Source organism: Schistocerca americana, chromosome 5 (genome assembly GCF_021461395.2).
Source record: "Schistocerca americana isolate TAMUIC-IGC-003095 chromosome 5, iqSchAmer2.1, whole genome shotgun sequence".
Classification (NCBI taxonomy): domain Eukaryota; kingdom Metazoa; phylum Arthropoda; class Insecta; order Orthoptera; family Acrididae; genus Schistocerca; species Schistocerca americana.
In genome coordinates, this window is record NC_060123.1 from 563,227,248 (window position 1) to 563,249,135 (window position 21,888).

The following is a 21,888-nucleotide window of genomic DNA, read 5'->3' on the forward strand; positions in this document are numbered from 1 at the left end:
GATGAAAATGAAATTTTGACAGAAAATTTTTGGCCAGATCCTGTACTAGTAAGAACTAGTTGTACACTCCCCGGCTAGCAGCCGCTTAAGTTCTATTCTGAAAGTAACTCAGAAAATGTATTGTATGAATATGTGACAACGCCTAACCGTAGAATAATCGCGGAATAACTAAACCTGTGATTCTGGCAGAGTTTGTGAAGTTAATCGACGAACGAATTTTGACAATGGCAGGAATAGCTAAAGAATTCTTGATGACAAGATTGTTTTTTAGAACAAGGAAGGAGAAGAAATGGGGACATCACGCAAATTATGGAAAAATAAGACAATTCCAAATTTATATAACAATTTTGTATTACTACTTTTCTATTTCATGCTTGAGAAACTGGTGCATACGAATGAAATGTGAAACTATTTCCTAACATAAAGCTTTTTGCTTGTAGTTGTCCTTATAGGCATTTGATATTGGTACTGTCCGTCTGTCCTGTTATAAAAATGACCATTTGTGCCAAAACAGTCTCGTTTATTTGGTGTGTGTTACAAAATTTTGGCATTATTAGAAAGGCCTATTTTGTTTTATCTAGCAGACAGTGACAGAATAGATGTAATCATATCAAGAAACCACACCAGTCTTGGGTATTATTTGTATTAACAGCTTTTTCAGTATTAGATAACAACATTTCGATTTTTCATGTAGCAAAACATTTGACGAACCGGCTGCGGTGGTCGAACGGTTCTAGGCGCTTCAGTCCAGAACCATATGACTGCTACAGTCACAGATTCGAATCCTGCCTCGGGCATGGATGTGTGTGATGCCCTTAGGTTAGTTAGGTTTAAGTAGTTCTAAGTTCTAGGGGACTGATGACCTCAGATGTTAAGTCACATAGTGCTCAGAGCCATTTGAACTATTTTGAATTTGAACTTTGATGAGGTAATAGATTCTTTCACTGAAAGGAAAGCACGCCATGTAAAGCTGTAGCAAGATTAGAGAGAAAAAAATGTTAGGAGCTAATGATTGAAGAAATGTGTAATTTCTTGCTTGTCTCTTGTTGTTATTGGTTTTATGTATCCTATATTTAATTTTATGTCACACAAAACAGCAAGTTATTAGCTAATAGACAATAAAGAGTGCAAATTTTCTGAAGAGTTCTTGTTCTCCCGATTACAAATCATCCTATTCGCTATTAATTGCAAGTTGTTTTTTTTAACGAAAAGAGGGGCAGGCTGTCAAATGGGCCAACTAGGAGCAGGAGAGGCAGTACAGGACATTTCAATTTCCACTGTCCTGTGTGGGTTTGATGGCATCCATTACAAAATCTACACTTTTCAGTTCCACAGAGCGAAATACAGTAACATGCTATAGAAGAATGCTATATGAAGAGGCATGGCACTGCACTTTGCTTTGGAACATTTAGACCAAATAACATGACTTACATTTCCTCGAACACATATGTTTTATGTTTCAGACTTTTCAGAAAGATGTGCGCTACAAGATGAACATATTTTTGAAAATTTGATTTTTTTTTTTTTTTTTTAGTGTTGACCCGTTTCACAAATATCGTAGATCTGGGGCTGATGTGCAGAGCAGTCTGAGTTATAGTGGGTAGTCTCCACGTGACCTGTGTTTACATTTAGTGATTTTGCTGTTTCCCCTTCTTTTACTCTCATGTCAAATGAAAGCAAAACGGATATCTGTGGCCGGGAGCTATGAAGTGAATTAAAATACATTCACATAATTACGGAAGGCTAAAATATGTTATTAGTTTCAGATTTTATTTTATTTCCACCTTTCTGACAGTCAAGCATTAATCGCCTTGCAGAACACTGAAGTTGCGCTGTGTCACTAATTGCGTGGCCCCTCCCACCAGAGATTTGAGTCCTCCCTCGGACATGGGTGTGTGTGTTGTTCTTAGCATAAGTTAGATTAAGTTAGTTTAAGTAGTGTGTAAGTCTAGGGACTGATGACCTCTGCAGTTTGGTCCCTTAGGTTTTCACACACATTTGAACAACACTGAAGTTATTTTTGTCTGTTTGCTAAAGAAATTTGACTTTTATTAACCTTTTCCACTGCGACAGTCAATGTATTTGAAACTAAATGTTTAATTCCACAGTACTGGCTAGTTTCAACTGTTTGCTGCATTTCAAGTGCACATTTTCATCTCCTAGCATGTATGGCATTATGCCACAATGAAGAACCAAACATGATATAATACAGAACTGATGCTCCAAAAAAACTTACATCCTGGAAACCACACTGAAAAGCTTAATATCAGGTCGAGGTCTACTTCGTTGGGAATCCGGACATACGAATGTGCTCTTTAAGTATGCACTTTAAATGTGCACATTTTAGTATGGCTCACGAAATTCCAATGCTCTTGCAGTGTCCTCTGATATCTTGTTTCTTTTATGACATAATGTATGATCTTTTAATGTTTTACACGTACATACATACGGGCTTCCTATGTCATGGTAGCTGCACAAGCGCGGTGTCGCCTGTTATCTGCGCTCTCTGGCAACTGCTGAAATGAACCTATTTATAACAGGTCTTGAGAAAATATTGCGAATGGTGGTTTGAAAAGTGTTACTTTCAATGTAAATATCCTTTTACATAAGTTGAACTATGTGCGAGAATGTACCATGAATTTCTTAAATCAAGGAGCGTTTGACCCTCGTTTAAAAATCAACTCTTTGATGATGAGCCATTTAGAAGAATTTCGAACCCTGAAGATCAGACATTTATGTCATTATTAAAAATTTTACTGACACATTTGTGTGATATATCTTAAAGTGTAACAAACGCAAAAAAGATCAACATTATATGCGAAAGCTTAGCTTCTCTTGCAGCTTATTAACCTTAGAGACCAATTTTATATGTGAAAGCTTTGCTTTTCTTGTAACAACACTATGTATATTAATTTAAACTATTAACTTTGCCTGTTTGTGTGTTTGTGCTACTTAATAGTGATGTTGCTGTTAGCTGACTACGTCACGTGTCCAATGTTCTGAATATCCGCTGTCATCAGCTGGCGAGATCATGTGACATGAGCTATGACTGGCTTACAAAAGTGCATCGCAATCTCGATTTCAATGATTTGGAAAGTAACATGCAGTAATGTATACTTTCATAATACAAATGTATGCAGTGTACATGTTGCTGCACATCAAAGATATTTCCAAAACATGTTCTTTTCCCTAAGTTTTGCTTTCTAAAGTGCTGGGTAATTCTACACCCATGTATAAAACCATAACCATTCAAAGGATTGATAAGTTTTGAGGGAAAATATATTGTCACTTAACATGGAAAAAATGTGTTTTCACCCGGGAGAAAGTGTATTTTATAACCGAGAAATGCGGGAAAAATCCGGGAATTTTTTTTCCTTCCCCGCGTATACACCCTGACAAAGTAATATTCCATGTTTATTGGTTTGAAGCCACATTTGGCCAGAGGTCTGCACTTAACACATGCCTGAGCAGGAGAAAACTAGCTACAATGTCTTGAATTGGTGAAATAACATAAAAACTCAAGGTAGGAATATCAACAATGTAGGAAAAGACAGATTGCTGCTTATGTAAAGAAGATGCATTAAGATGCAGACAGGCACAGGTAAAAGACACTTACATAAAGCTTCCAGCCACAGCCTTCATCGGTGAAAGAGACACACATCATCATACACACAAGCAAGCACGCCTCATGCACACATGACCGCCAACTCCAGCATCTCGGTCCAGAATTCCTTCCCGCCCAAGATGCTGGAGCTGGCGGTCATGTGTGCATGAGGTGTGCTTGCTTGCATGTATGAATGGTGCGTGTCTCTTTCACTGATGAAAGCTTTATGTAAATGTCTTTTAATGGTGCCTGTCTGCAACTTAACCTGTCTACTTTAAAGCAAATAACAATCTATCTTTTCCTATACTGTTGAAATGATGTAGAGTGATTCAAGACTTTGTCCATGTTTATGTTGCTAAGACATCAGTACTCTAGGTTTAGACTATAATGTGCTTGTTTATTTATTTATGAGGTGATTCCAGTATTCGTACCGCAGCTGCAGCCTTGCACCCACTGAGAATACTGTGCGTTTGCATAATGGTTCTGAATATGATTTTTATTGTTGTTGGCAAATATTTCTATTATCCTACAAACTGGAAAACAATAGTCCATACTATATATCTGATTTTATGTTCAGGATGGACATGAGAAACGAGAAACAACACTACAAATATTAAGGCTCTCAGACAAAGTCCATCCTCAAAATATAATCTCATACAGTATGTGGTAATTTACTTCTGAGGAAGAACTTCGCCTAAAAGCTTAAATATTTCTAATATTCTTCCTCATTGTTCTTGTCTGCAACTCAGTGCTTCCTTCATGTGATGAATAGCAACCTATCCTTTCCATGTTGTTGATATTATGTCAATTATTTTTCGCCCCCAAATTAACAATTATTGCAGAACAACCTACCATTATAATAATTACAACACTATACTGAATCGCTTTCAGGTAGACGTGGTCTCTTTAGTGCAATGTCAGGCCTGAAGCTAGCTTATGTGGGTGGTACTGAAGCAGAAACAGATGAGAAACCAAGAGGTTATAATTTTACAAAAGCTGATGTAACTTCAGTTCGAGATGTGTGCCTTCGAGGAAAGCCAAGTTTCAGAGGAATTGACATTTTAGCAACATCGTCATGGCCGAAAGATGTGACTCGGTTCGGTCAAGACAAGGTAAGCTTAAAAATAAATATGTGCCACTTTAATACTGAAAACTAATAATAAATAATTCAAGTCTAAGACCATATTTGCTGTTACAATTTCTACGTAAAACAACTCTAAGTTTATTGATAAATATTTCCTTTGTGTTTGATCCACAAATATTAAAACATCTACATACATACTCTCCAAGCTAACATACAGTACAGGGCAGAAGGTACCCTGTGCTATTCCTAGTCATTTCCTTTTCTGTTCCACTCAAAAATAGAGCAAGGGAAAAACCAATGTGTACATGTGTCCATAAGAGCTCTAATTTCTCTTATCTTTTTTTTTTTTTTTGGTCCATATGTGAAATATATGTCAGCAGAAATAGAACCATTCTGTCTCTCTCTCTCTCTATTCGTTTAGTCGGTTCCGACTCTTCGTGACCCCATGAACCAAATCATGCCACTTTTTCCTGTCTTGCACTTTCTCCCGTAGACCATCCAGGTTGGAACACATTGCTTCTGTGATGCTATCGATCCATCTCATCCTCTGACGTCCTCTTCTTCTAGTTCCTTCAATCTTCCCCAGCATTAATGTTTTTTCCAGCGAGGCATGCCTTCGCATTGTGTGTCCAAAGCATGTCAGCTTTTGTTTTAACATTAGACCTTCCAGGGAGAAATCTGGTTTAATTTGCTCCAATATTGATCTGTTGGTTCTCTTTGCAGTCCATGGAACTCTAAGAAGTTTCCTCCAACACCACAATTCGAAGGAGTCAATTCTTCGCCGTTCAGCCTTTCTAATGGTCCAGGTCTCACGTCCATACATCACAGCTGGAAAGACCATAGCCCTCACAATATGGATCTTTGTTGCTAGTGTTATATCTCTGGACCTTATAACCTTGTCAAGGTTTGACATCGCCTGTCTACCAAGCAACAGGCGTCTCCGGATTTCATATCTGCAGTCGCCGTCAGCAGAGATCTGGGAACCGAGATAACTGAATGTGGTCACTACCTCCATGGTTTCTCCTGCTATATCCCATGAATTGGTAGGTGTAGTTGCCATAATTTTCATTTTCTTCACATTCAGCATAAGACCGGCCTTTTCACTTTCGTCTTTCTCCTTCAATAAGAGTGTTCTCTATTCTTCTTTACTTTCTGCCAACAGGATCGTATCATCCGCGTACCTGAGGTTGTTTACATTTATTACAGCTATTTTAATTCCTGTTTCTCCTTCATCTAGCCTCGCATTCCTCATGACATGTTCTGCATACAGATTGAATAAGTACGGTGACAGTATGCAGCCTTGCCGTACCGCTTTCTGAATCTTTGTCCATTTCGTTGTTCCATACATAGTTCTCACCGTGGCTTCTTGGTCAAGGTATAAACTCCGTATCAGATGAATGAGGTGATCTGGTCATTCTGTAGTAAGCATTAAATGCCGGTTCTCTAAATTTTCTCAGTAGTGTTCCTTGAAAAGAACTCCACCTTCCCTCCAGGGATTCCTATTTCAGTTCCCAAAGCATCTCGACAATACTTGCCTATTGTTTGAACCAATCGGTAACAAATCTAGGAGCCTGCCTATGAATTGCTTTGATGTCTTCCTGTAAACTGACCTCGTGCAGATTCCAAACACTTGAACAGTACTGAGGATTGGATCACACTAGTGTCCTACCTTCAGGGCCTATGCAGATGAACCATACTTTCCTAAAATTCTCCCAATAAATTGAAGTTGACCAATAATCTTCTCTGCTACCATTCTTATGCATTCATTCAATTTCATATCACTTTGGAATATTAGGTTAAGATGTTTAATCAATGTGGGTGTGTCAAGCAGTACACTGCTGATGCTGTATTTAAGCATTACAGTATTGTCTTTCATAATCATATGCACTAACTTACATTTTTCTACATTTAGAGCTATTTACCATTCATCACAATAACTAGAAAGTTTATCCAAGATATTTTGTATCATCCTCTAGTCACTCATCTTCAGCGCCTTCCCGTACGCCACAGCATTATCAGCAAACACCTACAGATTGCTGCTCACCCTGTCCATCAGACCTTTTATGTACATAGAAAATAAGAATGGTTCTATCCCACTTCCCTGGGAGTCTCCTGATGATACCCTTGTCTCTGATTAACCCTCATTATTGAGGACAATATACTGGGTTCTGTTACTTAAGAAGTCTTCAAACCACCCACATACTGGGAACCTGTTCCGTATGGTAATACCTTTGTTAGAGTGTCTAGTGGGGCACGATGTCCAATACTTTCTGGAAATCAATGGAATCAGCCTGTTGCCCTTCATCTACAGTTCGGAGGATAGCAAATGAGAAAACGGCCAGCTGAGTTTCGCAGGAGTGATGTGTTCTAGAACCATGCTCATTCAAGAATAGGAGCTCTTCTGTCTCATGGAAATTTATTATTTTCAAACTGAGAATGTGTTTAAGAATTCTGTAGCAAACCGATGTAAAGGATCCAGAATGAGATTTTCACTCTGCAGCGGAGTGTGCGCTGCTATGAAACTTCCTGGCAGATTAAAACTGTGTGCCCGACCGAGACTCGAACTCGGGACCTTTGCCTTTCGCGGGCAAGTGCTCTACCATCTGAGCTACCGAAGCACGACTCACGCCCGGTACTCACAGCTTTACTTCTGCCAGTATCTTGTCTCCTACCTTCCAAACTTTACAGAAGCTCTCCTGCAAACCTTGCAGAACTAGCACTCCTGAAAGAAAGGATACTTGATGTAAAGGATATTGGTCTGTAATTTAGTGGGTCTGTTCTTTTACCTTTCTTATATACAGAAGTCACCTGCACTTTTTTTGAGTCACTGGGGACTTTACACTGGATGAAAGATTTGTAAGAAATGCAGGTTAAGTAAGGGGCTAATATCATACAGTACTCTTTGTAAAACCAAATTGGGATTCCATCACAACTTGGCAAATTATTTGGTTTCAACTCTTTCGTTTGTTTCTCTACGCCAGGGGTGCTTATTACCATGTTATCCATACAGAGTGTGTTTGATAGTTGAACAACAGTATGTATGTCTTCTCCTGTGTGAACAATTTCCTAAATGCGAAACTTAAAACTTCTGCTTTCCTTTGCTATCTCCTACTGCCACACCAGACAGGTCAACAAGTCACTGCATACAAGCCTTAGACATGCTTAGTGATTTTAATTTGGACCAGAATTTTCTCACGTTCTCTGCAAGTTCTTTTGCTAATGTATGGTGGTTATAGTTACTTTGCACGTCAGTCTTTTTACAGAAGCTCGAGTTTCTATTAACTTTTTTCTGATGTCATTTGCGTGTTCTCTTTCATAGCAAGAGTGCAACAGCCTTTGCTTCCTCAGCATTTTCTGAATTTCTTTATTAAACTAAGGTAGGTCTTTACCATCCTTAATTGACTTACGCAGCACATATTTCTCCAGAGCTCAATTTACAATCCATTTAAAATTTGACTGTAATTCCTCTAAGTCCATCCTATTGGAACTAAATGATGTCAATTCACTGCATTAGTGGATCAGTAACAACTGCTTATCTGCTCTTTCTAGCTGAAATATACTCCTAGCCTTCTTGATAGATTTATGAACTTTAGCAACCATGGTTGCTATGATGACATCATGGTCACAAATCCCTATCTCTATACTGATTCTATCGATAAGGCCAGAACAGTTTGTAGCTACAAAGTGTGAAATGTTTGTACTGCATGTGGCTGTCAAAGTAGCTGCTCAGGACGGTTTTCGGAAAACATGCTCAAAAGTACTTCCAAAGACTGTGTTCTCTGTACCCCCTGCAATGAATCCATAGGTTAAAGTCACCTGCAACTAATATGGGGTGATCTGGGTATTTCCGTGTTATTGAGCGTAGAATTTCTTTGAATGACTATAAAGCTGTCACAGCAGTATTGGGTGCCAGTAAAAATATGCAACAATTTACTTGGTTTTATCTAGACCCGTTACATGTAACTAGATAACTTCACAGTCACACTCAAACTCAACCTATTTCTGTCCATTGCAATGAACTCTCCCCCTCCTTTGGTGTCTAATCAGTCATTTTGATATACAGGGTTATTACAAATGATTGAAGCGATTTCACCGCTCTACAATAACTTTATTATTTGAGATATTTTCACAATGCTTTGCACACACATACAAAAACTCAAAAAGTTTTTTTAGGCATTCACAAATGTTTGGTATGTGCCCCTTTAGTGATTCGGCAGACATCAAACCGATAATCAAGTTCCTCCCACACTCGGCACAGCATGTCCCCATCAATGAGTTCGAAAGCATCGTTGATGCGAGCTCGCAGTTCTGGCACGTTTCCTGGTAGAGGAGGTTTAAACACTGAATCTTTCACATAATCCCACAGAAAGAAATTGCATGGGGTTAAGTCGGGAGAGCGTGGAGGCCATGACATGAATTGCTGATCATGATCTCCACCACGACCGATCCATCGGTTTTCCAATCTCCTGTTTAAGAAATGCCGAACATCATGATGGAAGTGCGGTGGAGCACCATCCTGTTGAAAGATGAAGTCAGCGCTGTCAGTCTCCAGTTGTGGCGTGAGCCAATTTTCCAGCATGTCCAGATACACATGTCCTGTAACGTTTTTTTCGCAGAAGAAAAAGGGGCCGTAAACTTTAAACTGTGAGATTGCACAAAACACGTTAACTTTTGGTGAATTGCGAATTTGCTGCACGAATGTGTGAGGATTCTCTACCGCCCAGATTCGCACATTGTGTCTGTTCACTTCACCATTAAGAAAAAATGTTAGTTCATCACTGAAAACAAGTTTTGCACTGAGCGCATCCTCTTCCATGAGCTGTTGCAACCGCGCCAAAAATTCAAAGCGTTTGACTTTGTCATTGGGTGTCAGGGCTTGTAGCAATTGTAAACGGTAAGGCTTCTGCTTTAGCCTTTTCCGTAAGATTTTCCAAACCGTCGGATGTGGTACGTTTAGCTCCCTGCTTGCTTTATTCGCCGACTTCCGCGGGCTACGCGTGAAACTTGCTCGCACGCATTCAACCATTTCTTCGCTCACTGCAGGCCGACCCGTTGATTTCCCCTTACAGAGGCATCCAGAAGCTTTAAACTGCGCATACCATCGCCGAATGGAGTTAGCAGTTGGTGGATCTTTGTTGAACTTCGTCTTGAAGTGTCGTTGCACTGTTATGACTAACTGATGTGAGTGCATTTCAAGCACGATATACGCTTTCTCGGCTCCTGTCGCCATTTTGTCTCACTGCGCTCTCGAGCGCTCTGGCGGCAGAAACCTGAAGTGCGGCTTCAGCCGAACAAAACTTTTTCTACGTATCTGTAGTGTGTCGTGACCATATGTCAATGAATGGAGCTACAGTGAATTTATTAAATCGCTTCAATCATTTGTAATAGCCCTGTACATATGTTCCATGACCACCCCCATGAACCATGGACCGTGCCGTTTGTGGGGAGGCTTGTTTGCCTCAGTGACACAGGTAGCCGTACCGTAGGTGCAACCACAAAGGAGGGGTATCTGTTAAGAAGCCAGACAAACGTGTGGTTCCTGAAGAGTGGCAGCAGCCTTTTCAGTAGTTGCAGGAGCAACAGTCTGGATGACTGATTGATCTGGCCTTGTAACATTAACTGAAGTGGCGTTGTTGTGCTGGTACTGCGAACGGCTTAAAGCTAGGGGAAAACTACAGCTGTAATTTTTCCAGAGGTCATGCAGCTTTACTGTATGGTTAAATGATGATGGTATCCTCTTGGGTAAAATATTCCAGAGGTAAAATAGTCCCCCATTCAGATCTCCTGACGGGGACTACTCAGGAGGACGTGGTTATCAGGAGAAACAAAACTGGCTGATGAATTCTTCACGGGTTATCAGCCGAGTGGTGGCGTCATCTTGTCGCAAAGTTTCAATGAGTTTCATACCCATTATCTTCTGGCGAAGTGTCGGAATGCTGTGTTCTGCATATCTATATAGCTGCTTGGTCGTCGTCCGCTACTGTAGGCTGGCCAGTCACATTCCTCTAGAAGGAGGTACCATGTTGGTAGTGGTGGGGGCGGCTGCGGTGCGGCCCGGCATCGAGACCCAGTGGTTATGTCTGCAGATGCCGCTGCCTTCAGATCGGAACGTTCCTGACGTATTTTGTCAATTGTGGGATTCCACGCTGCACTGAGCTGAAAACCACTATCCCTGTTTACTAAATTGTTGTGCAGACGTAGCTCCACTGCCTCTTTGAAGATCCAGCCCCAGAAACCATCGGCGCTGCGCAGCTTCTTCCTTTTCCTGAATTCAAAGGTGTGTCCCTCGATAATGCTATGTTCTGCTACTGCGGACTTGTTTGTCTGCCCTAGTCGTATGTTTCTGATGTGTTCAGTACAGCGCTGGGAGGTACATCGTTGTGTCTGCCCGATATATTCCATCCCACATTCACACTCAATACTGTAAATGCACGGCATCTGCAACCCCAGCTGGTCTTTGGTCGAGCCAAGAATATCTTTGAATTTTTTTGGTGTGCGAAAGATGGTCGTTATTTAATGCTTCTTCAATATTCATGCGATCTTGACTGTTGGTGGTCCAGCAAACGGCAGAAACACCACATGTTTTGCTTCGTCTTCTGGTTTCTCCTCTCACCTCTTGTCTGCAAGCAAGGCATGTCTTATTTGTGTCTTGGTGTAGCCATTCTTATGAAAGGTTTCCCACAGATGTGCTAACTTATGCGGCAAACTCTTGCTGACACAGACCGACCTGGCTTTTTGTACCGAGGTGTTCAGTACTGAGTTACGTTGTGCTGGATGGTGGCAGCTCCAAGCATTGAGATATACATCCGTGTGCGTCTTCTTCCTGTAGACCGAGTGTCCCAACATACCGCAATCGCATAAACAAAACTGGCATTCTGCAGATTGGAGTGTGGAATGTCAGATCCCTTAATCGGGCAGGAAGGTTAGAAATTTTGAAAAGGGTGATGGATAGGTTAAAATTAGATATAGTGGGAATTAGTGAAGTTTGGTGGCAGGAGGAACAATACTTCAGGTTGGGTGAATACAGGGTTATAATTACAAAATCAAATAGGGGTGATGCAGGAATAGGTTTAATAATGAATAAAAAAAATAGTAGTTCGGCTAAGCTACTACGAACAGCATAGTGAACGCATTATTCTAGTCAAGATAGACAAAAAGCCCATGCCTAACACAGTAGAACAAGTTTATATTCCAACTAGCTCTGCAGATGATGAACAGATTGAAGAAATGTATGATGAGGTTAAAGAAATTATTTAGATAGTGAAGGGAAATGAAAATGTAATAGTCATGGGGGACTGGTATTCGATAGTAGGAAAAATAAGAGAAGGAAAAGTAGTAGCTGAATATGGAATGGGAGTAAGGAATGAAAGAGGAAGTTGCCTGGTAGAATTTTGCACAGAGCATAACTTAATCATAGCTAACACTTGGATTAAGGATCATGAGAGAAGGTTGTATATGTGGAAGATGCCTGGAGGCACTGGAAGGTTTCAGATCAATTATATAATGGTAAGACAGGGATTTAGGAACCAGGTTTTAAATCGTAAGACATTTCCAGGGGCTGATGTGGATTCTGACCACAATCTATTGGTTATGAACTGTAGATTAAAACTGAAGAAACTGCAAAAATGTGGGAATTTTTAAGGAGATGGGACCTGGATAAACTGAAAGAACCAGAGGTCATAGAGGTTTTCAGAGAGAGCATTAGGGAACAATTGACAAGAACGGGGGAAAGAAATAAAGTAGAAGAAGAATGAGTAGCTTTGAGAGATGAAATAGTGAAGGCAGTAGATGATCAAGTAGGTATTTTTTGACTATCTTGACTGTAATACTCTCTTTCAAATTCTGAAGGTGGCAGGGGTTAAATACAGGGACCAAAAGGCTATTTACAATTTGTCCAGAAACCAGATGGCAGTTATCAGAGTCGAGGGACATGAAAGGGAAGTAGTGGCTGGGAATGGAGTGAGACAGGTTGAAGAAACAGTGAAGGATACAAGAGAAAAATTTGGAGTTTGAAGTTTGCCGTTGACATTGTAATTCTGTCAGAGACAGCGAAGGACCTGGAAGAGCAGGTGAATGGTATGAGCAGTGTCTTGAAAGGAGGACATAAGATGAACATCAACAAAAGCAAAATGAGGATAATAGAATATAGTCAAATTTAATCAGGTGACTGTGAGGGAATTAGGTTAGGAAATGATACACTTAAGGTAGTAGATGAGTTTTGCTATTTGAGGAGCAAAATAACTGATAATGGTCGAAGTAGATAGAATATGTGTGTGTGTGTGTGTGTGTGTGTGTGTGTGTGTGTGTGTGTGTGTGTGGTTTTCATTCCAGAGACTGGTTTGATGCAGCTCTCCTTGCTACTCTATCCCGTGGAAGCTTCTTCATCTCCCAGTACCTACTGCAACCTACATCCTTCTGAATCTGTTTAGTGTATTCATCTTTTGGTCTCCCTCTACGATTTTTACCCTCCACGCTACCCTCCAGTACTAAATTGGTGATCTCTTGATGCCTCATAACATGTCCTACCAACCGATCCCTTCTTCTAGTCAAGTTGTGGCACAAACTTCTCTTCTCTCCAATTCTATTCAATATCTCCTCATTAGTTATAGCTTCTATTCTCTTCTTGTTTAAACTATTTATCGTCCATGTTTCATTTCCATACATGGCTACACTCCACGTAAATACTTTCAGAAATGACTTCCTGACACTTAAATCAATACTCGATGTTAACAAATTCCTCTTCGTCAGAAACGCTTTCCTTGCCATTGGCATTCTACATTTTATATCCTCTCTACTTCGACCATCATCAGTTATTTTGCTCCCCAAATAGCAAAACTCCTTTACTACTTTAAGTGTTTCATTTCCTAATCTAATTCCCTCAGCATCACACAATTTAATTCGACTACATTCCATTATCATCGTTTTGCTTTTGTTGATGTTCATTTTATACCCTCCTTTCAAGACACTGTGCATTCTGTTCAACTGCTCTTCCAAGTCCTTTGCTGTCTCTGACAGAATTACAATGTCATCGGCAAACCTCAAAGTTTTTATTTCTTCTCCATGGATTTTAATACCTACTCCGAACTTTTCTTTTGTTTCCTTTACTGCTTGCTCAATATACAGATTTAATAACATCGGGGAGAGGCTACAACCCTGTCTCACTCCCTTCCCAACCACTGCTTCCCTTTCATGTCCCTCAACTCTTATAGCTGCCATCTGCTTTCGGTACAAATTATAAATAGCTTTTCGCTCCCTGTATTTTACCCCTGCCACCTTCAGAATTTGAAAGAGAGTATTCCAGTCAACATTGTCAAAAGCTTTCTCTATGTCTACAAATGCTAGAAACGTAGGTTTGCCTTTCCTTAATCTTTCTTCTAAGATAAGTCGTAGGGTCAGTATTGCCTCACGTGTTCCAACACTTCTACGGAATCCAAACTGATCTTCCCCGACGTCGGCTTCTACCGGTTTTTCCATTCGTCTGTAAAGAATTCGCGTTAGTATTTTGCAGCTGTGACTTATTAAACTGATAGTTCGGTAATTTTCACATCTGTCAACACCTGCTTTCTTTGGGATTGGAATTATTATATTCTTCTTTAAGTCTGTGGGTATTTCTCCTGTCTCATACATCTTGGCTCACCAGATGGTAGAGTTTTGTCAGGACTGGCTCTGCCAAGGCTGTCAGTAGTTCTAATGGAATGTTGTCTACTCCTGGGGCTGGAGTTATGAATACTTCAACAATTTAATGATAAAATTTTGATACTCGAAGTGTTATTTCTTTGAATGCAGTCTGATTTCACTAATTGCTTGTTGTCTGGCGAGTGTACATCAGAATACCTCAAACTACCGCCTAGCCTAAAAAAGCCCTTGCGCGTTCCACAAGTACTCTGCTGCCTGAGGAGCTGCTTCCTTTTTGTAGTGCATACCTGACCCATCAACAGGATTCCTACAATTCCCCACCCGATAATGCAGGTCAAGAAATCTGCAGCCAGACCGCCACAGAGCCGATCAAGCCTTTGATTGAGACCCTCCACTTGGCTCCAAACCAAAGACCCCACTCAACCATGGGAACAATACTGAAAAGTGCGAGCTCTGCTTTCACCCTATGTGTGAGGCCAGCAGCCTTCACCATCTGTGCCTGCATGAATTGAGGATGGCCTCAGAATCCAAGTGACAGGTGTCAATAGCTGCAGGCAAGGCCTCCTCCACATCTCAGTCAGACTGAATGCACATTGGCTTCCTTTCTGGCACTGAATTCTATTTCTCTAAGGGGCTACAGAACGCATCTAATGTTGGAGCCCCAGATAACTGGCAAACCCCTGCCCTCATATGCCCGCTTAGACCCAGCTGAGGAAATGACCACCTGTCCACTCACACAGTGAGCAGGCAAGACAAGACTTGTAGACTTAGAGAAAGCTTTTGACAATGTTAACTGGAATACTCTCTTTCAAATTCTGAAGGTGGCAGGGGTAAAATACAGGGAGCGAAAAGCTATTTATAATTTGTACCAAAAGCAGATGGCAGCTATAAGAGTTGAGGGACATGAAAGGGAAGCAGTGGTTGGGAAGGGAGTGAGACAGGGTTGTAGCCTCTCCCTGATGCTATTCAATCTGTATATTGAGCAAGCAGTAAAGGAAACAAAAGAAAAGTTCGGAGTAGGTATTAAAATCTCCACATTGGCCCTCTCACTCGAGCAACTTGAAAGCTTTACCAGATGCCTCTCATCCTGCTATGAGGGCAGATCCACCACATTGGGTACACTAAGAGGTGCCTTGGCACAGAGTCCGTGGGCAAAATGAGTGACACCTGGGGTGTCCTAAGTGATGTCAGTTTCTCTGCTACCTCTATGCCCCGAGGCAGCAACCTAAAGACAACTGACCTTAGCCAAAAGCAATTCAGCTGTTCACAAACTGCAGCCAGCTCCTCCTTTGTTCGCACACAGCCCGTGCACGTCCTACCCATCCTAATATTACTGCCTTAAGAATTGACTACAGCAATACAGACAGAAATGTAGATATTCAACTTAATAGCCTCCTGATGTGTCACCAATGGAGAGTGACACCTTATGAGCTGTGTCGTTAGCTGTTCAGAAGAAATGACAACTTTGCTGCAGATTACTTGATTACACACTTTACAGCTACTCTGCAGTTGAGTACCAGGTGACATCTGGACACTGTCAAATCCACAGCATTCCCTAAATGTCGTAGTTTGCTCCCTGCCTTTCGTCATGCAGTACTCCTGATGCATGATGAAGTGACTCTTCTTTGTATGTTCTCTATCTCCTGTATTAGTTCTCCCTGGTAAAGGGTACCAGACTCTACTAAGAAACTGGCCAAACAAGGGTGTTGTAAACTACTTCTTTCATAGATGAATTAAATGTTCTTAGGATTCTTTCTGTGACTCTCAATCATGACATCTGCCTTTCCTACAACTAGTTTTATGTAATCATTCCACTTTGGATATATACTCCTCAATACTATTATGAAGAATCCAGAACATAATCAGTTACAGTAGCAGGGTTGTCAACAATAAGTAATGCTTCATAATGAAAACACATTTATTCAGCAGGCACAGAAGTACAGATGGAGCTGAACTGTCCCCTTTGCAGAGTGCACTCCTACTATACATATACAGGGTGACGCAGATAAAAGTAGCAAATGTAAGCATAAAGGAAATGCAGTGAAATTGCAGAAACGAAGAGCTGAAATGGACTTACCATTGATTCACAATTAAAAATACTGTGAAAAATAATTTATGGAAGGTGTTGAAGGTGACCCCCCCCCCTCCCCCTGCAACATCAATACACAGCTGTGAATGTCTTAAATATATTCAGATACACCCTGAGTAAAGTTTGGATATGGATGGTGGCAACTTCACAGCTGATGTTGTCTTCAGTTCCTGTACTGTACATGGATTTGTTTCATAGAGTATATGGATTTCTTTCCTAGACTTTGCTCTTCAAGTGTCCCCACAGGAAAATAAAAATCATGTGTTGTTAGATCTGGCGAATGTGGTGACCATAAATGTTTTCTGCCAGTTCGTTCCTCAGTGAAGACATGGACTCATTCCAGGGATACCTAAGATGTGTGGCACGTTGTCCCATTTTGCTGGAAGAAATAGTCTTGTCTTACATATTCAGTGTGTTGAAAACAAAAGTATAAAAAATTTCCATACATGCAACTGTGTTGAGGGTAGTGTCAAAAAATATTGGTCCAATGATGCATGTTCCTTTTACACTGATTTTTTCATCAAGGAGTGGTTGTTGACACACAGTGTCAGGGTTGTTTGTTGCCCAGTACCTTGTGTTATGTGAATTCACATGAATGGATACATGAAACCATGCTTCATCAGTCATGATGTAATGGAAAGAATCTAACAAACCATCATTGATGTTATTCAAAAGCCACATGCAGTAATCTACACATTTCTGACTGTCATCCTCCCGTAATTGCTGCAGGACTGTCACATGATATAACTTCAAATTAAGACTTTTCAATATCCAGTGGCAACTTCTCTTACTTACTTGCCCCTGTTGGACCAATTTATGTGAAGACTTCTTTGGGCTCTGAATAATTCTTCAGCAAATGTCTGCAACAACGTCTGGTATGTGAACTGAAGAAATTCTTCATTGCCATACATTTTGGACTGATCCATAGGTGTGCCAATTTTAATACAGACAGTATTGCCCTCTTTCTGCTAGTCCTCTGTCTGGATACTTGACCTTGAAAATTTCATGTGTTTCCTTAATCGAACCTGTTTTCACATATGCTTCCACTGTGTCAATTCTATTTTCTATCAAGAAAATAATTTTACAGACCACAAAGAGAAACATGTAACTTCACTTATGAAATAAACTGAAATGCTGACAGAAGAGTGCGAACAATCAATTATTGCATAAAACTGCCCATTTTTGTAGCTGTTTACCCTATTTCCGAAGTCAAAATATTGTGTTCACATTCAAAGGGGAGGCAGGCTCCTTTTAACTGCACCAGCCTGTAGAATGTTCTAGGAAATTTCGATATCCCACAAATAATCAGGTCGAAGAACCTTCCAGAAATACAAACCTTAAATGATAAATAATTGCAGAAGTGGAGATCAAACCAGTGATCTTTATGTCGCCAGGCAGTGTCTGTAACTGCTACAACATGATGGTCTGTCCATAGCACACCCAATACTTTACAGTTAAGAGTTTCTTGTAACTGGTCAGCAATCATATAATTATACAGTAATGAGTCGTGCCACCTTTCTATACACAGTACGTTAGTCTGCCTATATTGAGAGGCTTTAGTAGATGCAGTCATGTTATAGGTGGTGTGCCATTGGCTTCCTCCAACCTCTGCACAGTTTTATCCAGCCATTTATATGGGAACTACAATTTAATGTAGAGTCTTAACCATGGAGAAACTCGTCATTGCCAGAGGTGACAGAAGTGAAAAATGCAGGTGTATGTTGGTGCCATTAATCAGTTACTGAATCATATAGCACATTTTATGCTCACATAGTATGTCCAAAAATCTTGTATATATGAATAAACATGGAATCTACAAATGGTGATCCTGTGAAAGTTGGATTATTGTATTTGTGCATCAGATAGAGAAGCATGCATCCACTGTTTGGACTGTTCCTTAGTTTCAGAGTTCACATTCTGCTCCCATGCCTTGCCCCAGTCCTGATTTTGATAGCACTGAAGGAATGTAAAGACCTAACCCATTCTTTCAGTTTACTGAACATTGGTTTGAAATCTTGGTACCCACCTTGCACAAAACCTATGGTAACCTAACTTGTTTGTGACAGTGTTAAAGAGGACTGTCCTTGAAATCTGAGACAGGTCTTCAGAAAGTTCGGAATTTGTGAACTGATGTCTCACTTGTACAATTTTGTCTACTTGTTGCTTAAGTTCATCAGTTATATCTGAGTATCTTCCTCGACCACTTGAATTTTTCACACCTTGTTCTCATTACACCATGACTTATAATCCGAACCCCATACTCACGGCACAATCGATGATGAATCTCAATGGCATTGACTCCTCCTGCTTGAGGGAGCAAGTGACAGAATGTAGCTCACAACTGGCAGGAGATGCAATAACACCATCCATTTCAGTTGCTTGCTACTTACACACTGCTGAACACATCAGATTGCTGATGGACACAATGCAACCTTCAGAGTCACCTTTCCTACAATGCAGGCGCCATGAAGCTATAAGCATTTGCTTATTTTTAATAACCACTCAGAGATTAACATATGAGTAGGTCTTGTGTTTGCTAACATTGTTGCTGAAATGATGATACCATCATGGTGAAAGCAATAGTCAGATGGATGCCATCAAGGACATTTTTGGTATATGTGCTCTGTAGGATCCTCAACACTTAATCACAATGTGGAAAGGTTATCAGTATGCATAAGTGTCTGTTATGTTGACATTTCATTCGACAGCAGTCAAAAGAAGCAACTGTCATTAACTTCCAAACAGACGAAGTTGTGAATTTTAGATTTTGCTTCCATATGTGTATATGGGAAGAAAGTTTTGATGGCTGATATCACCTGTTCGTTGTTTATCACATGACTCCGAAGCTAATTTCCAACCAATGCACGGCTATGTGCATCTCTCCATCTTTCATTTCACCATGGTTTTTGTGGTTGATATCAGTTGTTTGTTGTTCATTATTTGTCATAAATTTTTTCATTATTTCTCTTGTCAAAATTTATAACTGTATAACAAATGATGAATGATTAATTGAAACAGTGAGGTAGCAGTCTGAATTGTATGACATGAGTGTACTAAATTACTCGCCCTCTTACTACATTTATTAAGTTCATTTTTATACATACCAGTACCCTACTCAATATTTTACAATGCAATGCAGCCGTAACTTCACGTAAAAAAGGTACTGTGGGTAGAATCAGATCCATTAGTGAGAATTTTTTTGTGTGTTGTCAGCATTTTTGATGTTTTGTAAAGAAATGGTGTGGAGCCTTCAGGAACTGCAGCAGTGACAAAATACTTTATTTAAGAATATACATTAAAAAATGTATTAGAGTTGTTTGTTTAAATATGTGTTCATGACAGACTTATGTATTGTTAAGCAGCTCTCTGGAATGTGTGTGAAACAGATTTTCAAGCACCAGTGGTTTCACTAGCTAATCCCAATACAAATAAGGCACTTGAACTATTAAAACCCAAATACAGTATGTAAAAAAGAGCCCTATAAATCTTGAAGGGAAAGGTATTCTGGGAGGTATGACTGTTGCATAAAAATTTGCTCTGCACTGGCAGCCCTAAATTTAACCTTACACAAACCAATTTTTGTGGTATTTGATGGCATCTCATATCACTGTGTTTTTTATAGTAATTCTGGCTGCTGTTTGATGTAAAAAAAAAAAGAAACAACAGGTGCTTCAACTTTATAAAATATTTATTAAATGCAGATTCCTCTTTCTTGAGCTCCTTGTATACTATGTGAAGTTCCCCTTCTGTACCACGTAATGAAATTTTTGGGACTTACATTCTTTTTGTGTTGTTTTGCACTTCTATCTTCCTTCTGTAATATACAAACTGTACCTGTAAACTGCACTTCACATGTAAAAGCAGTTGCAAATCATCTTGCCAAGCTCGCAATTCCCACAAAAAAACAGTTACGGACAGCCATGCAAATTGAGACCACTTGACATGAATTGACTTGTGACGGACAATGGGAATACACCTTGACGTGATGGTACCATCACGGCCAGTGTGAATAGCCCTTAAAACTTCCAGCAGACCTCTGATATACCAGCTCACGTTCAGCATTTTTACTTGTAGCACACATCACACAAGACTTGTGCCATGTGCAAGTGATATGGCAAAATCGCAAACACACTACTGCTGACCTTCGTTTCGTGTGTGTTCAATGCCAGTTATCTTCTTGTACACTGGCAGCAGTTTCGTTGATTCTGATTTATTTCACTTTGGTAGTGAAAGTGCCTGTGCTAATTTGTTTTCAAGTAGAAACATATCCTCCTCAAACTGCTCAAACCACAGAAAAATGGTTAAATGTGTAATATGCTCCACTGTATGCTTGATGTAACATTGTAAAAGCTTTCATGTCAGGTTTTGTTAACAAAGTAAAATTTTAAATTTGAATGCAGATTAATACACACATCAAAAAAAGTTTTGCATCACCTCAGTTCCGAGAGTTCCAGAACCCGTACAGAAAATTGGAATAGAGATCAACATAAACATCATTTCCGCCCTTTTTATTGCTCATAAAAACCACACATTGCATGTTGTACCACCATACAGCGAAATCCTCAGAGGTGGTGGTCCAGATCGCTGTACACACCGGTACCTCTAATACCCGGTAGCACGTCCTCTTGCATTGATGCATGACTTTATTCATCGTGGCATGCTATCCACAAGTTCATCAAGGCACTGTTGGTCCAGATTGCCCCACTCCTCAATGGCAATTCGGCGTAGATCCTTCAGAGAGGTTGGTTGGTCACATCGTTGCAGTAAGAATTTTCTTGTATGTTGTCAGCATTTGTGATGTTTCATAAAGAAATGGTGTGGAACCTTCGCGAACTGCAGCAGTGACGAAATACTTTATTTAAGAATTCAATCTATCCCAGGCACGCTCGATAGGATTCATGTCTGGAGAACATGCTGGCCACTCTAGTCAAGTGATGTCGTTATCCTGAAGGAAGTCACTCACAAGATGTGCATGATGGGGGCATGAATTTTTGTCCATGGAGATGAATGCCTCACCCATATGCTGCTGATATGGTTGCACTGTCGGTCGGAGGATGGCATTCACGTATGGTACAGCCATTACAGCGCCTTCCATGCCCACCAGCGGTGTACGTTGACCCCACATAATGCCACCCCAAAACAGCAGGAAACCTCCACCTTGCTGCACTCGCTGGACAGTGTGTCTAGGGCATTCAGCCTGACTGGGTTGCCTCCAAACATGTCTCCGACGATTGTCTGGTTGAAGGCATATGCGCCACTCATCGGTGAAGAGAATGTGATGCTAATCCTGAGCGGCCCATTCGGCGTGTTGTTGGGTGCATCTGTACCACACTGCATGGTGTTGTGGTTGCAAAGATGGACCTTGCCATGGACGTCAGGAGTGAAGTTACGCATCATGCAGCCCATTGCGCTCAGTTTGAGTCATAACACAACATCCTGTGGCTGCACGAAAATCATTATTCAACATGGTGGCAT

At 40.5% G+C, this 21,888-nt stretch overlaps 1 protein-coding gene across 1 annotated transcript in view; it reads left to right on the forward strand.

Annotated features, from left to right (window-relative positions):
* LOC124615830 (CWF19-like protein 1) overlaps positions 1-21,888 on the forward strand; it is a 149,856-nt gene that overhangs the window by 61,389 nt on the left and 66,579 nt on the right. The window contains exon 4 of the mRNA XM_047143979.1: positions 4,496-4,716. Within this exon, the coding sequence (XP_046999935.1) occupies positions 4,496-4,716 (221 nt within the window). The remainder of the gene's footprint in view (positions 1-4,495; positions 4,717-21,888) is intronic.